The 22144-nt window shown below is 50.2% G+C and overlaps 1 protein-coding gene across 1 annotated transcript in view; it reads left to right on the top strand.

Moving 5' to 3' along the window:
• CUBN (cubilin) overlaps positions 1-22144 on the top strand; it is a 259514-nt gene that overhangs the window by 156164 nt on the left and 81206 nt on the right. Inside the window, exons 30-31 of the mRNA XM_073677458.1 lie at positions 12553-12727; positions 21556-21746. Coding sequence (XP_073533559.1) covers positions 12553-12727; positions 21556-21746 — 366 coding nt within the window. The remainder of the gene's footprint in view (positions 1-12552; positions 12728-21555; positions 21747-22144) is intronic.

Genomic DNA, 22144 nt, shown 5'->3' with positions numbered 1-22144 from the left:
CAGTGTTTCCTGCTGCACCCGGGCCATCCTTCGTGCTAGGCCCTCCAGCGCAGTCTGTGCACGCTCCCGATCTCCGGGGAGCTGCGCCAGGATCTCCAGCAGGCCTTCTGGAGTGGCGACCTGCAACAGGCTCCTGACCACTGGGTCGGTGCTGCCTGACTCTCCCTCCATCTCCGGGTGTGTTCTCTCTAGACTCCCCTCCAGACTCCTCCAGGCTGCTCCCATCTTCTTTCTTTTGTTCTGTATACGCCCATACTGAGGGCGGTCCTGGGGCAACTTTGTGATTGCCAGTCCCAGGGGCAGTTCTCTCACACTGATGGACATATCAATCATCACAGTCTCTGCTGGTGGGGGCGGTTTCCACTTTTGGCGCCATTTTCGGTCCTGGCCCACGATGGGAGGTGGCCTCTTGCCATCCTTTGGCACGCCCATAATGGCGTCCGCTCTGCCAAGGCGAGAAATCTTCTCAGATGGCGGGAACCGCTTCCCAATGGCGGGAAACTCTGTGGATGGCGGGAAAAGACTGCAGATGACGGGCAAATGGCGGGAACTGATCCGAGATGGCGTCCGATGGCGGGGACCCTCTGGAATTGGCGGGAGACTTCTTTTTACGGTAAATATGAACTTTTCTTCAGGCACGCAGCACCCGGTGGTTGCGGGCACGTGATCCTGCCGACTACGCCAAAGTTGACGCGCCCCCTGGGCCATGTTGTTAGGGATACCCGGAGCCGGATCAGATGGGGGTTGTAGTCTCCGAGTGGCTGTGACCCGGTCCGTGCCCAGGGTGTCAAACTCAGTGTGCGGCAGTCCTTGTAGATGTTTTTAGTGTCGACTACGCCACCCGTTGATTTGCGGTCAAAAGGCCACCGCTGCAGGATGGTCCGCTGAGGCTGGTGGTGTGTGTGCAGCTGTGGTAGTATAACCCCCAACGGGAGGGGTATAGCCTCAGGGGGTCAGACGTGGAGGATGGTGGTTGTGAAGGTGCAGCAAGGAGACTCAGAGGCATGAAATGCAGTTCAGGGTTTTTACTCACTGGTGTTGCTCGGGTCACTCTGTACAGCAGTGACCACCCAAGCCGTGCTGCGTCCACCAGGTCCTGGACTCGGCCAACTCCCGGGCAATTCCTGAGTATGGTCCTGAGCTCCTTTCTGACTCTCCCTTCTTCTGGCCGTTCCCACCAGGGATCCACCTGTGTCCGGCTCCCTCGGGTCTCTTGGTGGTTGAACCTTCTCTGGCTTCCCTGACCCTATGCTCGGTGTGCCATTCTGGTGGATTTGGTGAGGGTCGTGGCAGATCCTGCCCACGACCTCCGGTTCCTGGCTAAGGTGTGCTTTGGCCTCTGCCAGCTTGGGATCCGGTACCCTTTTGCCGACCCTTCACCCTTATCAGCTCTCATACGGGCTCTTGGGGTCCCCTCTCGTCCTGCGCCTCTGGGTCCCTCTTCCTTCTCCTCTCCTGGAGTACTGCTGACTCACTGACTGACTGACTCTGTCCTAGGATGGTGCCCACCTTATATACTCCCTCTATGTGTGAGCTCAGGTGACCAGCACCCAATGAGCTCCTACATTTACCCAGACTACTCCCCCTATCTGCCCCTACACTACTGGGATGTTCCACCCCCCTCCCACTCCAGCCAGGGACAGACGCTGTCGTACCTGCACATATACTGGTGGGAGTACCGTTGATCTGTCCCCCGGAAATGGGATGTATGTAGTGCATGCAGCCTACTGAGCTCAGTTCCATACTCCATCCTTACCCGGGAGTGGAATACCACACCTCTGGGATGAGGTGCAATACCCCTGTAGCAGCCGAATCCTCAGGGTGCTACAGGGAGCAGACCTAAGCCCCCTTCCCCAGCCATCACGACAATATGGGGGCTCCAGTGCTGGTTTAGTGTTGCATTTGTAGCACCCTGGGGGTTCGGTTGCTACAGAGGTATTGCATCTCTTCCAGATGTGCGATATCTCACTCTCAGGTAAGGATGGAGTGTGGACCAGGACCCCGACAATTGCATGCATTACACCACATGTCCGGGGGGCAGAGCGACCGATATGCTCCAAGTAGAGCACGACAGTCCCTGTCCCTGGCTGGAGTGGGGGGAGGGAACACCTAGTAAAGGGGGAACCCGGTAGTGCAGGAGCAGGGAGGAAGCAGTTCCTGGGTACACCTAGGGAGAGGTACAAAAAGTGGGCACCATCTTAGTTCAAAGGGAAGTCGGTTCAGTTGAGTCAGAGAGAAGATGTGACAGAGCAGGACTCTGTGGAGCTCTGCTCCGGACGCGGGTCTAGCCTGTGAGACCCAGTCAGCACTGAAAGGAGAGAGAGAGAGTAGGGGAGAAGATATGAAGAAGTGCGGAGGAGGCCCCAGGAACACAGAGGAAAGAAGGGACCCCAGGGGTGTGGACCGGCTGATAGCGACAATACGCCTGCATCTACCTGAGTAGTGGGGTCAGGCCAAGGGGGAGACCGGTCCCCGAAACTAGTGAAGGCGGGGAACTACCCTCAACTAGAAACCGTAGGCTGTGACATTTTATATGGTGCAGCCCCTCGCTACACCCGCTAGGAAGGCACCACATAGGGTCAGGGAAACTGGCGCCGAAGTTTACCCAGAGAAGGCCTGAGGCAGCCGGACAGAAGCGTGGTCACTGGTGGGGTATGACAGGCCAGAGGAAGGACACGAGAAGGGAGTCCTGCGAAGTGCTCCAAAGTTATCTGAGAGTTGGCCGAGCCCCTCACCTGGTGAACATGGTGCGACGCGGGAAGTTACAGCTGGCCGAAGTAACGTGGAGTAATGAACTGTGAGTAAAGATCCTGGACTGCATTACAGAGACTCTGAGTTATTATTCCCGCGCACCATCACCCCCATCATTCACCTACACTGCCCTGGGACTACACTCTTCCCGTGGGGAGTTATACCATCCCTGTGCTGCTCACCAACACCAGCCTCAGCGGTCTGCCCTGCAGCGGCGGTTCATCCTGACCGCAATCCACGGGTGGCGTAGTCGGACATTTGAAAATAATGAAAACCATATCAATAGACTGCCACTGGTTTGACCACCCTGAGCCACGGGACTGGGTCATTGCCACCGTGACTACAACCCCCAGCATCCCACCAAAGGCCCGGTTCCGGGTTCCCCACGCAGCCCAGGGGGCGAGTCACATTTGTTGTAGATTTCAGCTTTCAGCAGAATCATCAGCTCTCAGACATTGCATGAGAATTACCCGTTTTGCTTGGGGTCTGCAGCACTGATACAAAGGAGAGAGGTCATGCAGTGCAGTATAGTTGCCATATGCTTTCCCTCCAGCTTAGCTGCAGCTATTGCTATAAAACCAATAGCATCCCCTATAATGTTCTTCGCCGGCCACTTAATGTGCAGAGCTGCATTATGGTCCAATGTCAATGGGGATGCTTGCTGTTTTCTGTACTGTAAGCGCTGTGCCTCTTTCATTCTCAGGATCAATACGGGTCCCGCCGGTGATAAAGAGGTATCATGTCTTAGTGATGATCGGAGGACATCCCAGCTGTGGGACCCCAGCAATCATACATTTATTATGTATCCTGTGAATAGATGATAAATAAAAATGAGTTGATCCCCAAAATTTATTTCAGGGAGATTCACTTGAATCTGGCTTTAGATTCAATTCTATCCAAATAAAATTTGCTCTGAGGTTTCTCCAGACCCCAAATCATAATAAACAAAGGAGTGGGAAGGGGTAAAAAAATATATACATAGATTATACTTCCCTGTCCTAGGGACACTCCTCACCTGCCCTGTGGCTGCTCCTCACCTGTCCTAGAGCCGCTCATCACCGATATTAGGGCCACTCCTCACCTGTTCTAGGGTCGCTCCTTACTTGTCCTAGGGCCGCTCCTCACCGGTCTTAGGGCTGCTCCTCACCTGTCCTAGGGCTACTACTTACCTGTCTTAGAACGCTCCTCACCTGTGCTAGGGCCACTCTTCACCTGTCCTAAGGCCACTCCTCACTGGTCCTTGGGCCGCTCCTCACCTGTCTTAGGGCCACTCTTCACCTGTCCTATGGACGCTCCTCAGCTGTCCTAGGGCCGCTCCTCACCTGTCCTAGGTCCGCTCCTCACCTGTCCTAGGGCCGCTCCTCACCTGACCTAGGGCCGCTCCTCACCTGTCCTATGGACCCTCCTCAGCTGCCCTAGGGCTGCTCCTCACTTGTCCTAGGGCTAATCCTCACCTGTCCTAGGGCTACTCCTCACCTGTCCCAGGGCTACTCTTCACTTGTCCTAGGGCTGCTCCTCACCTCTACCAGGGCTGCTCCTCACCTGTCCTAGGGCCGCTCCTCACCTGTCCCAGGGCTATTGTGACGCCTCTACTCAGAAAGCCCGTGTTTTACCCTGGGTGTTGGGGGACTCGGTGTCGGGCCCTGCGTTGAAGAGATGGGATGCAGCCGTGGCCCAGGCCCGACCCATGCTCAGGGCCGTCACATTAGAAAGAGATGGTGTGGGCTATTCCGGGTTGAGTGGCTGATTAACGACTACGCCACCTGTGGTGTCTGGTGAAGGGTCACCAGCGCCGCTACAGTCCGGTGAGGCCTGGTGTCGTGGCGGCTAAAGTTCTCACTGCTCCCCACAGGCAGACCAAGGCCTCAGGGCAGGCAAGACAGGATGAAGGGGGTAGTGTTAGCGCGGGGAGTACAGGCACCGCGTCGCGTGGTATGGCGCGTAATGAACAGTCCGGAGGCCATAGGGGTGAACTTCCAAGGCTTTACTCACTCAGAGATATTAGCGGGAAGGCGACTCCCTGCTCCTCGCGGAGTCCTGCGGCCACCAGGGACGGGGGTCCGACTACCTCCGAGCAAGTCCAGTGTTCGGCCCTACACCAGAGTGTTCCTGCACTACAGACTTCACCCTTTCCCGTCTGTGCATGTGTAGATAGGCCGGGTCTCCCTCTGAGCTCCTCTCATGTGTAGGGCTCGGGTGGCAATTCCTCTCCATCCGACGCCTGGCGGGATCCTCAGGGCCTAACCGGGCTTTCCCGTCCTGGACGTAGAGTACAAGGTCGGGTGTCGGGGGCTGGTACCGCTCTTGCAGCCGGAATGCCTCTGAATAGATCAGGTAGGCGAGGACAGGTGGCGTATTCCGCTCCATCTGCATCCTCCCCGGGACCCATTTGCTAGGGAGCCACACTCTAAAGCTCCCGGGCCTTCTTGATCCTGGTCCTCGGCCGGGTTGAGACATTCCTTGTCTGCAACCTATCACTCGTCCCAAAGATCGGGGTACGACGGCTGTGTCCCATGCCGGTGCAGGCCCACACAGGATCTGCGCTCCCGGAGGGAAGTCACATTACACACAGTATTTTGACAGCACAGTGACAGCCGACAGACTAGCAAGGGCTAGCCAAAAGGACAGAAGGACAAGACTAAGAACCAAGATCAAAGATGGCATTCTATTAAATGCTAGATTTGAAGTGTAACCTACTAGTTGTTCCTCCACCCACACCCACTAACTGGTTCCTACCACTTTGTGTTCCCCAGTCTCCCTGTAACCAGGGGAGCAGCACCTAGTGCATAATAGCTCCCTCTGGTAGAAATGTGGTGTTGGATGCAAAAGGTTAGGTCACAACCATCGCACTGGGCTTACCTCAGAGGAGGAACACCACACTCCATTAAAGAAGTGCAGCATTCCTGCGGCGGTCGAACCCTCAGGAGCGCCACATTCCCCCCTGGTAAAACACAGCACGTCCGCGGGCTGCAAAGGAAGTAACACCCAGGAAATATTCTTTTTATAATAACAAAACTATCATCCCTTTATGGGAGGCACATTTCTTAAACGTTGCATAACAAGGTATAAAAGTGTAAAAGTGCAAAAGTACAAAATTATAAAAGTACAAAGCATAAATTAGGACAAGAGACTTTTGACAATTGCAGCAGACTGGTTAAAAGTAGCGACGGTCAGTTCAGTAGCAAGAGGGACCTGCCCTAAACCCTCTACGTGGGCCCTGGGGTGGCTGCAGGGCATGAAGATCCGGAGATGGACCTCCACAAAAGCCACTCCAGACAGGTTTTGCTTCTGAGGTCTGAGGTAGAAGAAGAGGCACGGTTTTGCATAAAACCAATAGGAAGCACCTAAATAGATGCATAACTATATACAACACAGTCTGCCGCCTGCCATAGTCCGCAGGGACCAAAGTCTCTGTAAACAGGGAGAAAACATAAAATAGCAGCATTCAACTTAAAACTTTAACAACAGCAGCAGCAGCCGGGGGCTGCTTTAGACTTCGGGCTCTCATTTGGGAAAAGGCTCATTCCTCCCGACGGAGGCTAGCCGGTCACCTGAGGCAGGGGACGGGGTGGCGTCGCTCCCAGACACTTTGTGGACCTCCAGGGCATACCACCCACACTCCCCCTGGTGGCGAGTGAAAGGCACCGTGTCGCCCGGGAGGAGGTTCCGACCGAGGTGTCCCTTCTTGAGGCGCGGCTCGACGTCCCGCCGGCTGACGAACACATCGTCCTGGAACAGGGGACACCGGATGAACCCCCATCCCACCTCATGATGAAAGCGGACAACTTAGCCTTCGTACCGGGGGCTGGGATGGGTGGCCTCCTCCTGACGCGCCCGAGTCTTTGCAGCCTTGGTCCTAACCTGGAGATGCTCGCAGCGCTGCTCCCGCCGACGTTGCTCCCTTGCGAGCTGAAAGATCTGGTCGTTGCACCATTGGCTCCTCCTTCGCGCTTCAGATCAGGTCTCCCGAGGGAAGCCCATTAGGTCGCCCCCCTGGTTTTTCGACCTCTGTCACCGAGTTGACTGGTCCTGGAACCTCAGCTCCTTGGCGGCGGTCTCGGATATGCAGCAGCATCTCCTCCCGCCACGCAGCCGTCGCCGCCTCCTGGGCCTCTTTCTGCCTCCTCACGAGTTCTGGAGCTTCTCGATGGAGAAATTCAATATCTCCCTGGGTCAATACGCTGCCGCCTTGCTCTCTGCCGGGTGAAGGGCCTGAAACGGGTTCAGCAGACGCATGGTCTTGTTCCCCAGAGGCATCCATGTCTGCCTCCGTTGACTGCCAAGCTCCGACTCCTATGGCCGCACCTTGTTGCTTTTCTTCTACCTGCTCTTTCGGGGCGGTTCCTGGGCGGAATGCTGACAGGCCCGCCTTCGTTCAGCCCATCCAGTTTGACAGGCATTACCCCGCGGACAGTCTCTGATGGAAGGGGCAGTCCACATTTTTGGCGCCAAGCGGGAGCCCAGCCCACGATGGGAGGCGTTCAAAGACAGTCTTTTTTTACAGCATTATGGCGTCTGTTCTTCTTGGGCGGGCGCCATTTTAAGTGTAAAACAACAGTTCAAGGTGTAAGGCACACAGTACCCGATAGCAATAGGCACTCTTCCCCGTTGCTGCGGGCACGATATCCTGCCGACTACGCCAGGTTGCGACGCCTCTACTCAGAAAGCCCGTGTTTTACCCTGGGTGTTGGGGGACTCGGTGTCGGGCCCTGCGTTGAAGAGATGGGATGCAGCCATGGCCCGGGCCTGACCCGTGCTCAGGGCCGTCACATTAGAAAGAGATGGTGTGGGCTTGTCCGGGTTGAGTGGCTGATTAACGACTACGCCACCTGTGGTGCCTGGTGAAGGGTCACCAGCGCCGCTAGCAGTCCGCCGAGGCGGCTAAAGTTCTCACTGCTCCCCTCAGGCGGAGCAAGGCCTCAGGGAAGACAAACAGGATGAAGGGGGGTAGCAGTAGCGCGGGGAGTGCGGGCACCGCGTCGCATGGTATGGCGCGTAATGAACAGTCCGGAGGCCATAGGGGTGAACTTCCAAAGCGTTACTCACTCAGAGATATTAGCGGGAAGGCGACTCCCTGCTCCTCGCGGAGTCCTGCGGCCACCAGGGACGGGGGTCCGACTACCTCCGAGGAAGTCCAGTGTTCGGTAGCGACCCTACACCAGAGTGTTCCTGCACTACAGACTTCACCCTTTCCCGTCTGTGCGTGTGTGTATAGGCCGGGTCTCCCTCTGAGCTCCTCTCAGGTGTAGGGCTCGGGTGGCAATTCCTCTCCATCCGACGCCCGGCGGGATCCTCAGGGCCTAACTGGGCTTTCCCATCCTGGACGTAGAGTACGAGGTCGGGTGGCGGGGGCCAGTACCCATCTTGCAGCCGGAATCCCTCTGAATAGATCAGGTAGGCGAGGACAGGTGGCGTACTCCGCTCCGTCTGCATCCTCCTCGGGACCCATTTGCTAGGGAGCCACACTCTAAAGCTCCCGGGCCTTCTTGATCCTGGTCCTCGGCCGGGTTGAGACATTCCTTGTCTGCAACCTACCACTCGTCCCATTATCAGGGTACGAGGGCTGTGTCCCATGCCGGTGCAGGCCCACACAGGATCTGCGCTCCCGGAGGGAAGTCACATTACACACAGTAGTTTGACAGCACAGTGACAGCCGACAGACTAGCAAAAGACTAGACAAGCACTAGCCAAAAGGACAGAAGGACAAGACTAAGAACCAAGATCAAAGATGGCATTCTATTAAATACTAGATTTGAAATGTAACCTACTAGTTGTTCCTCCACCCACACCCACTAACTGGTTCCTACCACTTTGTGTTCCCCAGTCTCCCTGTAACCAGGGGAGCAGCACCTAGTGCATAATAGCTCCCTCTGGTGGAAATGTGGTGTTGGATGCAAAAGGTTAGGTCACAACCATCACACTGTTCTTACCTCAGAGGAGGAACACCACACTCCATTAAAGAAGTGCAGCATTCCTGTGGCGGTCGAACCCTCAGGGGCGCCACACTATCCTCACTTGTGCTAGGATGCCCCTCACTTGCCCTAGGATGCTCCTTACCTGTCCTAGGGCCGCTCCTCACCTGTCCTAAGGCAGCTCCTCACCTGTCCCAGGGCTACTCCTCACTTGTCCTAGGATGCTCCTCAGCTTTCCTAGGGCCGCTCCTCACCTGTCCCCACCTGGTTCTCCACTTGTTCTGGATTAGTCTTCGGTCCAATTAGGCCTCACGTAGTTTTATGTTGGTCGTGAAGCACATCATGGACGTACATGACATGCGTGTGTGCTAGTCAGTCCTAAAAAATCTGGACCAAAGAGAAGTCCGGTCTGAAGCGAGTGGAGGAGCAGGTGGGGAGCTGCGGCGGCAGGACAAGTGAGGTGAGTATAGTCTATTATTCTATTTTAACTACTTCCAGCAAATTGACAGCCAGTGAATCGAATCTCAATAAATTTCAGATTCTGCCGAATCTGCAATTTTTTTGAATTTTTTTTATCTACTGTAATTCGTTCCAAATCATTTCCTCAAATCATAAAAGTATTTAGTGGTAAAACCCATTTAAAAAAAATCCTAAAAATGTTTTAAAATGTTCTTTTCCTTTGGATCCCAAAAAAAAAAAAATCAGTACCTGTGCTCTGTTGTATACACTGGGCCTCATACATGCATTTAAATGCGAGTATATATATCCTATATAAACTCATTACCTCAGCCGTGGATTTTTTCCCATGACTAATACTTCCTGCCTCTGGTCCTCAGATACGTGCGCATGATATATACTTTCCCACCATTCCTGCATTATGATTGAAAATATTTTTAGTACGTAATAAAATTGCAGCTTTGTTTCGGAGCTGTAAACCTTATGCAGACAGACATGGCATTAAAACGTAGCATAATGACTGCAGTACCTCCAACTACCACTAGAGAGGGTATAGGAGCTAACTGCATACTGGTCATATACATTGACCTCAATAATAACTCAATATGCAGTAAGCTCTAAAGCTCCTCCTAGTGGTGACTGAAGGCAGCCAGAATGTTAGCTTTTAAAAGGGTATTTCATCATATCTGTAGGATGTACCATCACTTTATGATCAGTGAGGGTCCATAATCTGGGCTTGAACTGGTGTCCCTTTCATTTATTTTCTAGTACACAGCGCCCCCTTTGCCACCTGGCTATACAGGGAACTACACTGCTCAAAAAAATAAAGGTAACACTTAAACAACAGAATATAACTCCAAGTAAATCAAACTTCTGTGAAATCAAGCTGTCCACTTAGGAAGCAACACCGATTGACAATCAATTTCACATGCTGTTGTGCAAATGGAATAGACAATAGATGGAAATTATTGGCAATTATCAAGACACACTCAATAAAGGAGTGGTTCTGCACGTGGGGATCACAGACCACATCTCAGTACCAATGCTTTCAGGCTGATGTTTGGGTCACTTTTGAATGTTGGTTGTGCTTTCACACCCTTGGTAACATGAGACGGACTCTAGAACCCACAGAAGATGCTCAGGTAGTGCAGCTCATCCAGGATGGCACACCAATGCAAGCTGTGGCAAGAAGGTATGGTGTGTCTCTCAGCAGAGTGTCCAGAGGCTGGAAGCGCTACCAGGAAACTGGCCAGTACACCAGGAGATGTGGAGGGGGCCGTAGGAGGGCAACAACCCAGCAGCAGGACGCTACCTCCGCCTTTGTGCAAGGAGGAACAGGAGGAGCACTGCCAGAGCCCTGCAAAATGACCTCTAGCAGGCCACAAATGTGCATGTGTCTGCACAAATGGTTAGAAACCGACTCCATGAGGGTGGTATGAGGGCCCGACGTCCATAGATGGGGGTTGTGCTCACAGCCCAATACCATGCAGGATGCTTGGCATTTGCTACAGAACACCAGGAATGGCAAAGTTGCCACTGGCGCCCTGTGCTCTTCACAGATGAAAGCAGGTTCACACTGAGCACATGTGACAGACGTGACAGAGTCTGGAGACGCCGTGGGGAGCGATCTGCTACCTGCAACATCCTTCAGCATGACCGGTTTGGCAGTGGGTCAGTAATGGTGTGGGGTGGCATTTCTTTGGAGGGCCATACAGCCCTCCATGTGCTCGCGAGAGGTAGCCTGAGTGCCATTAGGTACTGAGATGAGATCCTCAGACCCCTTGTGAGACCATATGCTGGTGCGGTTGGCCCTGGGTTCCTCCTAATGCAGGACAATGCCAGACCGCATGTGGCTGGAGTGTGTCAGCGGTTCCTACAAGATGAAGGCATTGAAGCTATGGACTGGCCCACCCGTTCCCCAGACCTGAATCCGATTGAGCACATCTGGGACATCATGTCTCGCTCCATCCACCATCGTCACGTTGTACAACAGACTGTCCAGGAGTTGGCGGATGCTTTAGTCCAGGTCTGGGAGGAGATCCCACAGGAGACCATCCGCAACCTCATCAGGAGCATGCCCAGGCGTTGTAGGGAGGTCATACAGGCAGGTGGAGGCCACACACAATACTGAGCCTCATTTTGACTTGTTTTAAGGACATTACATCAAAGTTGGATCAGCCTGTAGTGTGCTTTTCCACTTTAATTTTGGGGGTGACTCCAAATCCAGGACTCCATTGGTTTATAAATTTGATTTCCATTGATGATTTTTGTGTGATTTTGTTGTCAGCACATTCAACTTAGTACAGAACAAAGTATTCAATGAGAAGATTTCATTCATTCAGATCTAGGATGTGTTATTTCAGTGTTCCCTTTATTTTTTTGAGCAGTGTGTGACCTTTTTCTGTACAGTGCTTCAAAATATGTTGGTGCTATTAAAAGATAAATAAATAATATTTGATAGAATGAAGAAGATGTATAGCTTGCCACAGATAATGCATATTTAATTTTAAGGGGACCTGTCTCTTGCCATAATATGTCATTGTATTACCTGGTGTAAATTATCCTGAATCCGGCTTTATTTTTCTTTTGTTACTGCTCCTCTCTGTTCCTGACATACGGCCCTTTCTTCCCTGTTTATAAATCTACTCTTTTTTTATCCAAGTGGGTGTGATCCTGATGAAGACGCCCACAGAGAAGCGTTTAACCACACCCATTTGGATAAAAATTACTCGACTTGTATACAAGGAAAATGAGGCCATATCTCAGGAACGGAGAGGAGCAGGAACAAAAGAAAAACATCGCCGGATTCAGGAGAACAGCGGCATTTACACCAGGTTAAAAAAAACATATATAAGGCAAGTGACCTTTTTTTTTAAGTGCCAGATCTTTACCAGTATCCCACAGTCTATTTAGACCCTGAACTGAATGAAATCTTTATGTAGTCCTCTCATCTTTATGGTTGTATGACTGACAGTGACCTAAATAAATCAGTATAGTATTGAGAAATTGACTGAGACAGTTACAAACACGGAGACATGGAGGTACAACATACAAAAATACTAGTTCTGCTCTTAGTATTTCATTGCTGCAGTAGAGTCTAAATAATCCCAAAATCTGACAATCCAGCATTCATCTGAACCTCTAAGCTAATTTTTATTTCTTTTTATTTTGGCATTTCTGCTTTTTTTATCTTGTTCTTTGTGTTTTTTTTTCATCAGGGCTTTTATTAGCCTAGCACATATTAATATTATTATATCCAAAATAATCATAGAATACATTAATTATACAATGACTATTATACTTTTGCAAAATTTGCATAAAACTTTTCCTATTTTCTAGATTTTCCTTTCTATTCTCTCAGTGGTGCAATGATATTTTCACAGTTTACAGAGTTACAATTCGTGACACTAATGTGTAATAATCTATATTTCAGATTTATGGGGGTCCTGAATTGTCTTCTCCGAGGCTGGCTCAGCTCTGTACATCCAGATCTCCAGGGAATCCTCTGCAGGTCTCCAGCACTGGGAATGCCGTGACTGTTCGGTTCAAGACTGATATCTATGTGAACGGAAAAGGGTTTAATGCTGCTTGGCGGGAAGTGCCTGGAGGTACAGGGGGCTTTACTGCGTGTGACTTTTATATCTTTATAAATTGTGGTGGTGTAAAAAAAGAGAAAGTCCCTTCTTAGGGCTCATTCAGACGTCCGATTTTCATGTGCGATTGTCACGGACGTGGTTTGTGGAACCACTGAGCCACAGACCGCGGAGAGTCTGGAGGGGCGTGACTAAGTGAGCACCGGACTGTTCACTAGAGCCTCTGATGATGAGGTTAGACTTGGCTCCCGATGAACGCCAGGTGCCACTCCAGGACAAACCAACGGACTCGCAGCAGCTGGACCCAGTAGGACAGATTAGATGGTGCATCAGGCTGGGTTTGCATCAGAGTGCAGCAGGCAGAGTTAGTAACTGAGTGCAGCAGGCAGAGTTAGTAACTGAGTGCAGCAGGCAGAGTCTGCACCAGAGTGCAGCAGGCAGGATCTGCACCAGAGTGCAGCAGGCAGGCAGGCTCTGCACCAGAGTGCAGCTGTTAGAACCCTCCTGTTTGTTTTTTCCATCTTGTGTTTTGTGGTCACGTGACCATCTGCCTTTATATTCCAGCTCCGCCCTTTTGGCTGTGCTGGACTTCAGTGTTGTTTGACTGTTTTGCTAGCCAGGTGTTTCTGTGCCTATCTCTGTCAGTGCGCTTGGTCCTTCTGGGACCTCTAGTACCTTTTTGTCAGTTTATCTTTTTGTGTTCTGCAACAACCTTCTCTGTTCAGGAGGTGTCCCATTTTTGTTCCAGTCCTTAGTTCTTTTAGGGACCCCTTCCTTTATGCTATAGGTCTTATTTCAGACTAGCCGAGGACTAAGGCAGGTCTGTTCGCAAGGAACAGGCAGCCCGCTACATCGTAGGGATTCAGCTTAGTCTTACTGTAGGGACAGCTTTCCCCTTTCTTTCCTTAGTACTTGTTGCAGATCATAACAGCAGCAAGGACTGGTACGCAACCTTACACAACTTAGACTGCAGAACAGGAAGGTTGCTCATGCATCTCCCTAGTGGGGAGGAAGCAATATATACATAATGCCCCTCAGCCATTGGCTGGGGAGGAAATGGCAAGTGCACGCGCCGGCCCTTTAAGAGGATGGGAGAGTGCGCGTGCCCTAAGGATATGGCTGGAGACCCTGCTGGAAGCAGGCAGAGCATGGGGAAGGGAAGCACTGACCGCAGCTCAGGTGAGTGAAGTGACACGCCGGAGACCCTACTGTCAGAGCAGGGATCTGGCGTGGTGCTAACAGTACCCCCCTTTACTCCAACCTCCTGTTCAGGCCATCGAGGAAGTTCCGGAGGAGAATCGGAGCGTGAATGTTCTCCTTTGGCTCCCAGGATCTCTTTTTGTCACCAAATCCCTTCCAGTCGACAAGGAAGAAGGTCTTGCCTCTCACCTTCTTCATGGCCAAGATGTTCTCCACCTCAAAAACATCATCCGAGGCGGTTGGCACGGGCGTGGTACTGGGATCCTTGAAGAAGGGGCTCAGGATGACCGGCTTCAGCAGAGATATATGGAAAGAATTCGGAATCCGTAATGAAAGAGGCAACTTCAGTTTATAGGAGACCTCGTTGATCAGCTTCAGTACTTCAAAAGGCCCAATAAAACGAGGACCCAACTTGTAAGAAGGAACCTTCAGCCGGACGTACTTGGGCGAGAGCCATAACTTGTCACCAGGGCGGAAGTGCGGAGGCTCCAGGCGCCTTTTGTCTGCATGTCTCTTCATACGGGCAGAGGAAGCTTCTAGAGTGGCTTTGGTGTCCTCCCACAACTTTACAAAATCCTTGGAGAGGACATCTGCTGCAGGAACATCAGAAGGAACCGTCACCGAGAGGGGAACCTCAGGTTGCTGACCAAACACAATGTAGAAAAGAGACTCTCCCGAGGCTTCACCAATGTGATTGTTGTACAAGAACTCAGCCCAGGGAAGTAATTTCACCCAATCATTGTGGTGGGCATTGACGAAGTGTCGCAGGTAGTTGCCCAGGATCTGGTTGACACGCTCCACTTGCCCATTGGACTGAGAGTGATAGACCGAGGAGAAGTCCAAGACGATTTCCAGATGTTTACAGAGAGCTCGCCAGAATTTGGAAGTGAACTGCGAACCCTTATCGGACACAATGTGACAAGAAAATCCATGCAGGCGGAAAATATGCTTGATGAAGCTGTCAGCCAGTTCAGGAGCAGACGGAAGAGCAGACAACGAGGTAAAATGCACCATTTTGGAGAAGCGATCCATGACTACCCAGATGACGATGCAACCCTTGGTAACTGGCAAATCTGTAATAAAGTCCATTGCTATGTGCTGCCATGTACCAGATGGCATGGGTACCGGCAGGAGAGAACCGGTAGGAAGTCGTCTGGGAACTTTATTGCGGGCACAAATCGGACAGGCAGCCACGTAAGCATACATCTCCCTCCTCATGGATGGCCTTCCGTAGTGGCGAGAAATCAATTGTAGCATCTTCCTTAGTCCCGCGTGACCAGCCGCCTTGGACGAGTGGCCCCATGACAAAACTCGCTCCTTCTCGGACTCAGCCACAAGGGTTTTTCCTGGGGAAATATGCGACAGGCTGCCTGGAGCGACAGTAACCATCTTGGAGGGTTCGATGATAAATTGGGGATCCTCCTCTTGGTTCCCAGACAGAAATGAGCGAGAGAGGGCATCAGCTCTGACATTCTTGTCACTTGACCTGAAATGTAATAAAAAGTTAAAGCGGGCACAAAACAAAGACCACCGGGCCTGGCGTGGATTATGTCTCTTGGCGGACTGGAGGTACGCCAGTTTCTTATGGTCCGTATAGATGACCACTGGATAGACTGCACCCTCCAGCAGGTATCGCCACTCTTCTAGAGCCATCTTAATGGCGAGTAACTCCCGGTCACCGATGGAGTAGTTACGCTCTAGAGCGGAGAAGGCCTTAGAGAAGAAACCGCAGGACACTCGGCGACCCGAGGAAGATTTCTGAGTGAGCACAGCTCCAGCCCCTAACAAGGATGCATGCACCTCTAGGAAGAACTGTTGGTTCAAATCCGGACAATGCAGAAAGGGAGCGGTGGAGAAAGACGGTTTAAGAGAACGGAAGGCTTCTTTCGCCTCAGAGGACCAGTTCTTTGGATCAGCTCCTTTTCGGGTCATGGCAGAGGTTGAAGCGGTCAGAGTGGAGAAGTGAGGAATGAATTATCGATAATAGTTAGCAAAGCCAAGGAATCTCTGTATTGCTTTGACTCCAATGGGCAGCGGCCATTTAAGGATGCAAGAGACTTTCTCAGGATCCATCCTGAGTCCGGTATCTGAGATAATGTAACCCAAGAAGGGAATGGCGGACTGTTCAAAAACGTATTTCTCATACTTGGCGTAGAGTCGGTTCTCCCTAAGACGCTGAAGAACTTGCCGAACTGCTTGTCTGTGGGAAGCCAGATAAGGGGAAAATACCAAAATATCGTCCAGATACACAACAACACTGGAATAAAGCAGGTCTCGGAAGATATCATTGACGAACTCTTGTAGAGCTGCCGGTGCATTACTGAGACCGAAGGGCATCACTTGGTATTCATAATGTCCATCCCTGGTGTTGAAGGCTGTCTTCCACTCGTCTCCCCGGCGAATGCGGATTAGATTGTAGGCGCCTCTTAAATCTAATTTGGTGAAGATCCTGGCACCCCTTAATCGGTCAAACAACTCAGGGATCAGTGGGATAGGGTATTTATTTTTCACCGTGATCTGGTTGAGGCCCCGATAGTCTATACAGGGTCAGAATGATCCGCCTTTCTTTTTAACGAAGAAAAACCCAGCCCCAGCAGGAGAGGAGGACTTCTGAATGAACCCCCTGGCCAAATTCTCCTGAATGTAGTCCGACATAGCTTGAGTCTCAGCTGGGGACAGAGGGTAAATTCGACCTCTAGGGGGTATAGAACTGGGAAGCAAGTCGATAGGGCTGTGAGGAGGCAAAGTCACTGCTTCCTTTTTGTCTAATACATCGGCATAGGACCAATAGGCAGATGGCAAACCAGGCAGCGATGCTGGAGAAGACGGGGCCTTAGCCGGACTTACTGGAGCCAGACACTTCTCATGACAGGAATGTCCCCAGTGAAGCACCTCTCTAGTTCTCCAGTCCAACACAGGTTTGTGCTGTCGCAGCCATGGTAGGCCTAAGAGAAAGGCGTGAGACATGTGGGAAAGAACTTAGAAGACTATCTTCTCAGTATGAAGCATCCCGATATGGACCTCAAGCGGCTCAGTATCCAAACGAACCGTCTCCCGTAGAGTTCTCCCATCAACAGATATTATTGCCAGAGGGTTTTGGAGCGGATGAACTTGGATTTGGAAATGATCCACTACAGCCTGGAGGATAAAATTTCCTGCTGCCCCGGAATCCAAATACGCTGTCTCAATAAACTGGGACTCACCGGTTGTCACGGCCACAGTAAGGGTCAGGGGTAGAGAGATGTCTTTTCCGTCTAGGGAGGCCTCTCCTACCGAAACTAGACGCTGGTATTTCTCCGGCTTCACCGGACAGGCTCGAATGGAGTGACCTATGTCTCCACAATACAGGCACTGGCCTTTAGCGCGGCGATCCCTCTGTTGCTGACTGGCGAAGGCAAAGCGGTCCACCTGCATGGGTTCAGGTGATACCTCGACAGGGGAGGGCAAAGGAACAAGCAGCCTTTGAAAGGACGGAGCCAGGCGCCGCGGTCCTCTTTCATGTGCCGCCTCACATGCACACTCTTGGAAACTAAGGTCTATACAGATGGCGAGGGAGATCACGTCGTCGAAGGTAGTTGGTAGGTCTCGACCGGCTAGCTCATCCTTAATGTTTCCATAAAGCCCCTCCCAGAATGTCACCACCAGATCTTCGTTATTCCATCCGAGTTTGGACGCCAGAGTGCGGAAGTGTACCGCATATTGTCCCACAGATGGACTGAATTGGACTGACGTGAACAGAAGAGCGGACGCTGAAGAGGTAGTTCGCCTGGGTTCATCGAATGCTTTGCGAAAAGCCTCCAAGAATGCTGACAAATTGGAGATGATCGGGTCCTCTCTCTCCCATAAAGGGTTCAACTACGCCAGGGCCTCGCCTCCAAGATGCGACATAAGGAATGTTACCTTTGCTTGGTCCAGCGGGAAGTGGTGAGGAAGAAGTTCAAAATGTAGCCGGCACTGATTGATGAACCTGCGGCAGAGCTTTGGATTGCTGTCAAAGCGTGGTGGAGCTGCGAGTCAGGGACCTGGACCTCGAACTAAGCAAACAGTCTGAGAAGTTTCCGGAGAAGACACGGCTGCTTGAACATGCGGGAACTCTGTAGAGATGTTTAAGGCCTCTAACTTAGTAGTCAGGGACTGCAACTGCATCAACAACTCTTCCTGCGTGCCTTTCTGTCGGCAGAGCTCTTGGTACATGGTCCGATCAGGCAGGATCCAGGGTCCAGCAGGGTCCATGGCCTGAGCAAACTGTCACGGACGTGGTTTGTGAAACCACTGTGCCACGGACTGCGGAGAGCTTGGAGGGGCGTGACTAAGTGAGCACCGGACTGTTCACTTCTGATGGTGAGGTTAAATTTGGCTCTCGGTGAACGCCAGGTGCCACTCCAGGACAGACCAACGGACGCGCAGCAGCTGGACCCAGTAGGACTGACTAGATGGTGCAGCAGGCTGGGTTTGCATCAGAGTGCAGCAGGCAGAGTTAGTATCAGAGTGCAGCAGGCAGAATTAGTATCAGAGTGCAGCAGGCAGAGTTAGTATCAGAGTGCAGCAGGTTGAGTCTGTATCAGAATGCAGCAGACAGAGTTTGCTACAGAGTGCAGCAGGCAGGATCTGCACCAGAGTGCAGCAGGCAGGATCTGCACCAGAGTGCAGCAGGTAGGATCTGCACCAGAGTGCAGCATTCAGGATCTGCACCAGAGTGCAGCATTCAGGATCTGCACCAGAGTGCAGCAGGCAGGATCTGCACCAGAGTGCAGCAGGCAGGATCTGCCCCACAGTGCAGCAGGCAGGATCTGCCCCACAGTGCAGCAGGCAGGATCTGCCCCACAGTGCAGTAGGCAGGATCTGCACCAGAGTGTAGCAGGTAGGCAAGATCTGCACGAGAGTGCAGCTGGGAGGCAGGATCTGCACCAGAGTGCAGCAGGCAGGCAGGCTCTGCACCAGAGTGCAGCAAGGACTGGTACGCAACCTTATACAACTTAGACTGCAGAACAGGAAGGTTGCTCAGGCACCTCCCTAGTGGGGAGGAAGCAATATATACATAATGCCCCATAGCCATTGGCTGGGGAGGAAATAGCAAGTGCACGCGTTGGCCATTTAAGAGGGCAGGAGCGCGCATGTGCCCTAAGGACATGGCTGGAGACCCTACTGGAAGCAGGCAGAGCATGGGGAAGGGAAGCACCGACCCCAGCTCAGGCGAGTGAAGTGACACGCTGGAGACCCTGCCTGTCAGAGCAGGGATCCGGCGTGGTGCTAACAGTGATTGCTACTCATGATTTTCACGGATAGCACTCGTACCTGTGATAGTCTATTCGGCTTTGCACACGACCGTCTGACAGGTCCGCAAAAAATCACAGATGCATGTCTGATTTTGATTCAAGGGTCGGATCGAAATCGACAATGCAAGTCAATGAGTCAAAAAAATCGGATGACATCCAAGTGCGGTCCAATTTTTACAGACTGTCAGAAAGGAGGAGGTATGAGAAAAACTGATTACACTCGGACCAAACTCTGATCTATGTCTGATCAGAATAATCAATCCGTTTTTCTTGCAGGTGAAAAAAAAGGACATGTGAATGAACCCGTGGGTTAATTTTTTGGTGCCCTTTTGATGCAGCGTATTTTTGGTTCTAGCAAGATGGATGGGATTTATAGAAGTCTCATGCCCACTGTGCTTTTTTTGACACAGTGTAAAGTGACCTGCGGCACGTTTTTTTAAAAAAAATCTGCAACATGTCAGTGAGTTTTATGTGTGGATTTTACTCATGGAATTGCATTAGATGCGAAAAATCAGCAGGTAAAAAAAACGCATAATGAGTTTAGGGCATTTCTGCTTCAGTAAAGCACTAAAGAAGCAAATAATCTGCATATAACTTTATCAATAAAGTTTTATCAAAGCCAAATACCTTGAGGAACCAAAAACAAGTTTTATTTAAAACATGACATTCCAAGAAAAGATAACTTCAAAAACATATGTAAAAAATGCAAGTAACCTAATCTACCTAATAGGTGAGGAACTCAATATAAAAAACTCACCCAATACTCATTGTGGCAAAGTAGCCTTAAAGTACTTGTTACATCTGCCTTTCCTCCTTGCACTGATTCACAGAAGCTTTTAGGGATAGTATCTTTTGTTTTCCAACAAACTATATATTAGGGATTACTAAAGTTAAAAAGTTATATCTGTGTCAGACATTTATCGGCAGGATACGCCTGATACATACAGTAATGGCTAAAAGTGTTTGCACCCTTGAAATTGATCCAGAAAATTATTACAATTACATGTACCAACAGTTAAATATGGTGGAGGTTCAAAGATGTTTTGGGGTTGTTTTGCTGCTTCTGGAACTGGGTGCCTGGACTGTGTGCAAGGCATCATGAAATCTGAAGATTACCAAAGGATTTTGGGTCGCTTTGTAGTGCCCATTGTCAGAAAGCTGGGTTGGCGTCCTAGGTCATGAGTCTTCCAGCAGGACAATGACCCAATACATACTACAAGAAGCCCTCAGAAATGGATGGAAACAAAATTCTGACGTGGCAGCAATGAGTCCGGATCTAAATCCCATTTAACATCTGTGGAGAGATCTTAAAATTGCTGTTGGGAGAAGGCGCCTTCAAATATTAGAGACCTGGAGCAGTTTGCAAAAGAAGAGTGGTCCAAAATTCCAGTTGAGGGGTGTAAGAAGCTTGCTGATGGTTATAGGAAGCGGTTGATTGCAGTTATTTTTTCCAAAGGGCGCGCAACCAAATATTAAGTTGGGGGTGCCAACAGTTTTGTCCGGCCCATTTTTTGGGTTTTGTATGAAATTATGTCCAATTTGCCTTTTTTCTCTGTTTTTTTTGTATTGCTCCAAAACACTTAAAGGAAATAAATAAGTGTATAACAAAACATGTGTAACTGCAATAATTTTCTGAAAGAAATACTTCATTTTCTGGAACAATTTCAAGAGTGCCAACACTTTCAGCCATGACTGTATATGATAGATGTGGGTACCACCACTGGACCCATCACGGTCTCCAGGGAATGATAAGACGGCCATGCATGTGTTGCTCTCTCCAATAACTTCTAGAAAAGTTTTGAAAATTGATGTGCAAGGGACACGACATATGGTCTCCAAGACTATCTGCTATCAGACATTGATAACATCCTGCGAATATGCCAGAAATCTCTGAGATGGGATTACCCCATTAAGAGCTGTGCATACATTTGCTATCACTTTATTAATCCAGTGCATCTAGAACAACAAAATAAAACAATTTTGCAAAAGTCTTGATTCAAGATATCCAACGGTTTTGTAAATACAGCTCCTATACATTGAATATGAATGCAGTATCTGACTACAAAGGGTTTGTTTGTAGTCTGTAACCATGGAGACACATTCCTTTACATAGGAGCTGCATAAACAAAATATATTTTTTCACTATTTTTCAATCAATCAAGACAAAGCTCTTTTGTTTTTTTAAAGAGTTGAGTAACACCTTACTGATGATATTTATGAAAAAAAATTGGATGGGCAGATATGGTCTAAGTTAATAGATATCAGCTAAAGATTGTCGAATAAACCAAAACGTAACCAAACATTTTTTGAAGGAGCATTGTCACTGGAGATGTTTACGTTCAGGACACTAGTAATTTTATCTTTCAGGTTGTGGAGGAGTTTTTCAAGCACCCAATGGAGAAATCCATTCTCCAAATTACCCAAGACCCTACGATGACAACACAGAGTGCTCATGGCTGATTAGAGTTGACCCCGGACACAGAGTCTTCCTCAATTTTACAGACTTTGACATCGAGCCTCACTTTTTCTTGTCTCTCTGCGTATATGACAGTGTCAGAGTAAGTGAAGTCTATTATTACTTATCATGGTAATTTTTTAAATTTAGTTTTGCGACCAGCTATATGACCATTAACATGAAATCCAGCCGTACAAGCGAGAAAGTGTTCAGCCAACATCTATATCTATTCACTCTCCCGTAAACATGGAAGCTGATCTGCTGAGCATGCATGTTTATTTTAGTAGAGAGAGAAAGATAAGGCAGGTGTTCCCAAGGTACAGTATAAAAGGGATTGTATTGGGAGTCAATTTTTTAATACAAAATGGTCAAATTGGGTTTTTCGCTCCCTTTCCAATTTTGCCCAGTTCCCCTCCTGTCTCTACCTCCAGCTACATTGATGACGTCCCAACAAAGCAACAAAGGGACATGTAAGCTAATCACTGGCTTCAGTGGGTCACC

Source organism: Phyllobates terribilis, unplaced genomic scaffold (assembly GCF_046119375.1).
Source record: "Phyllobates terribilis strain yellow unplaced genomic scaffold, ASM4611937v1 Scaffold_4__5_contigs__length_816908805, whole genome shotgun sequence".
In the NCBI taxonomy this organism is placed as follows: domain Eukaryota; kingdom Metazoa; phylum Chordata; class Amphibia; order Anura; family Dendrobatidae; genus Phyllobates; species Phyllobates terribilis.
The sequence above is the reverse complement of the archived record's forward strand: the minus strand, read 5'-3'. Positions and strand labels throughout refer to the sequence as shown.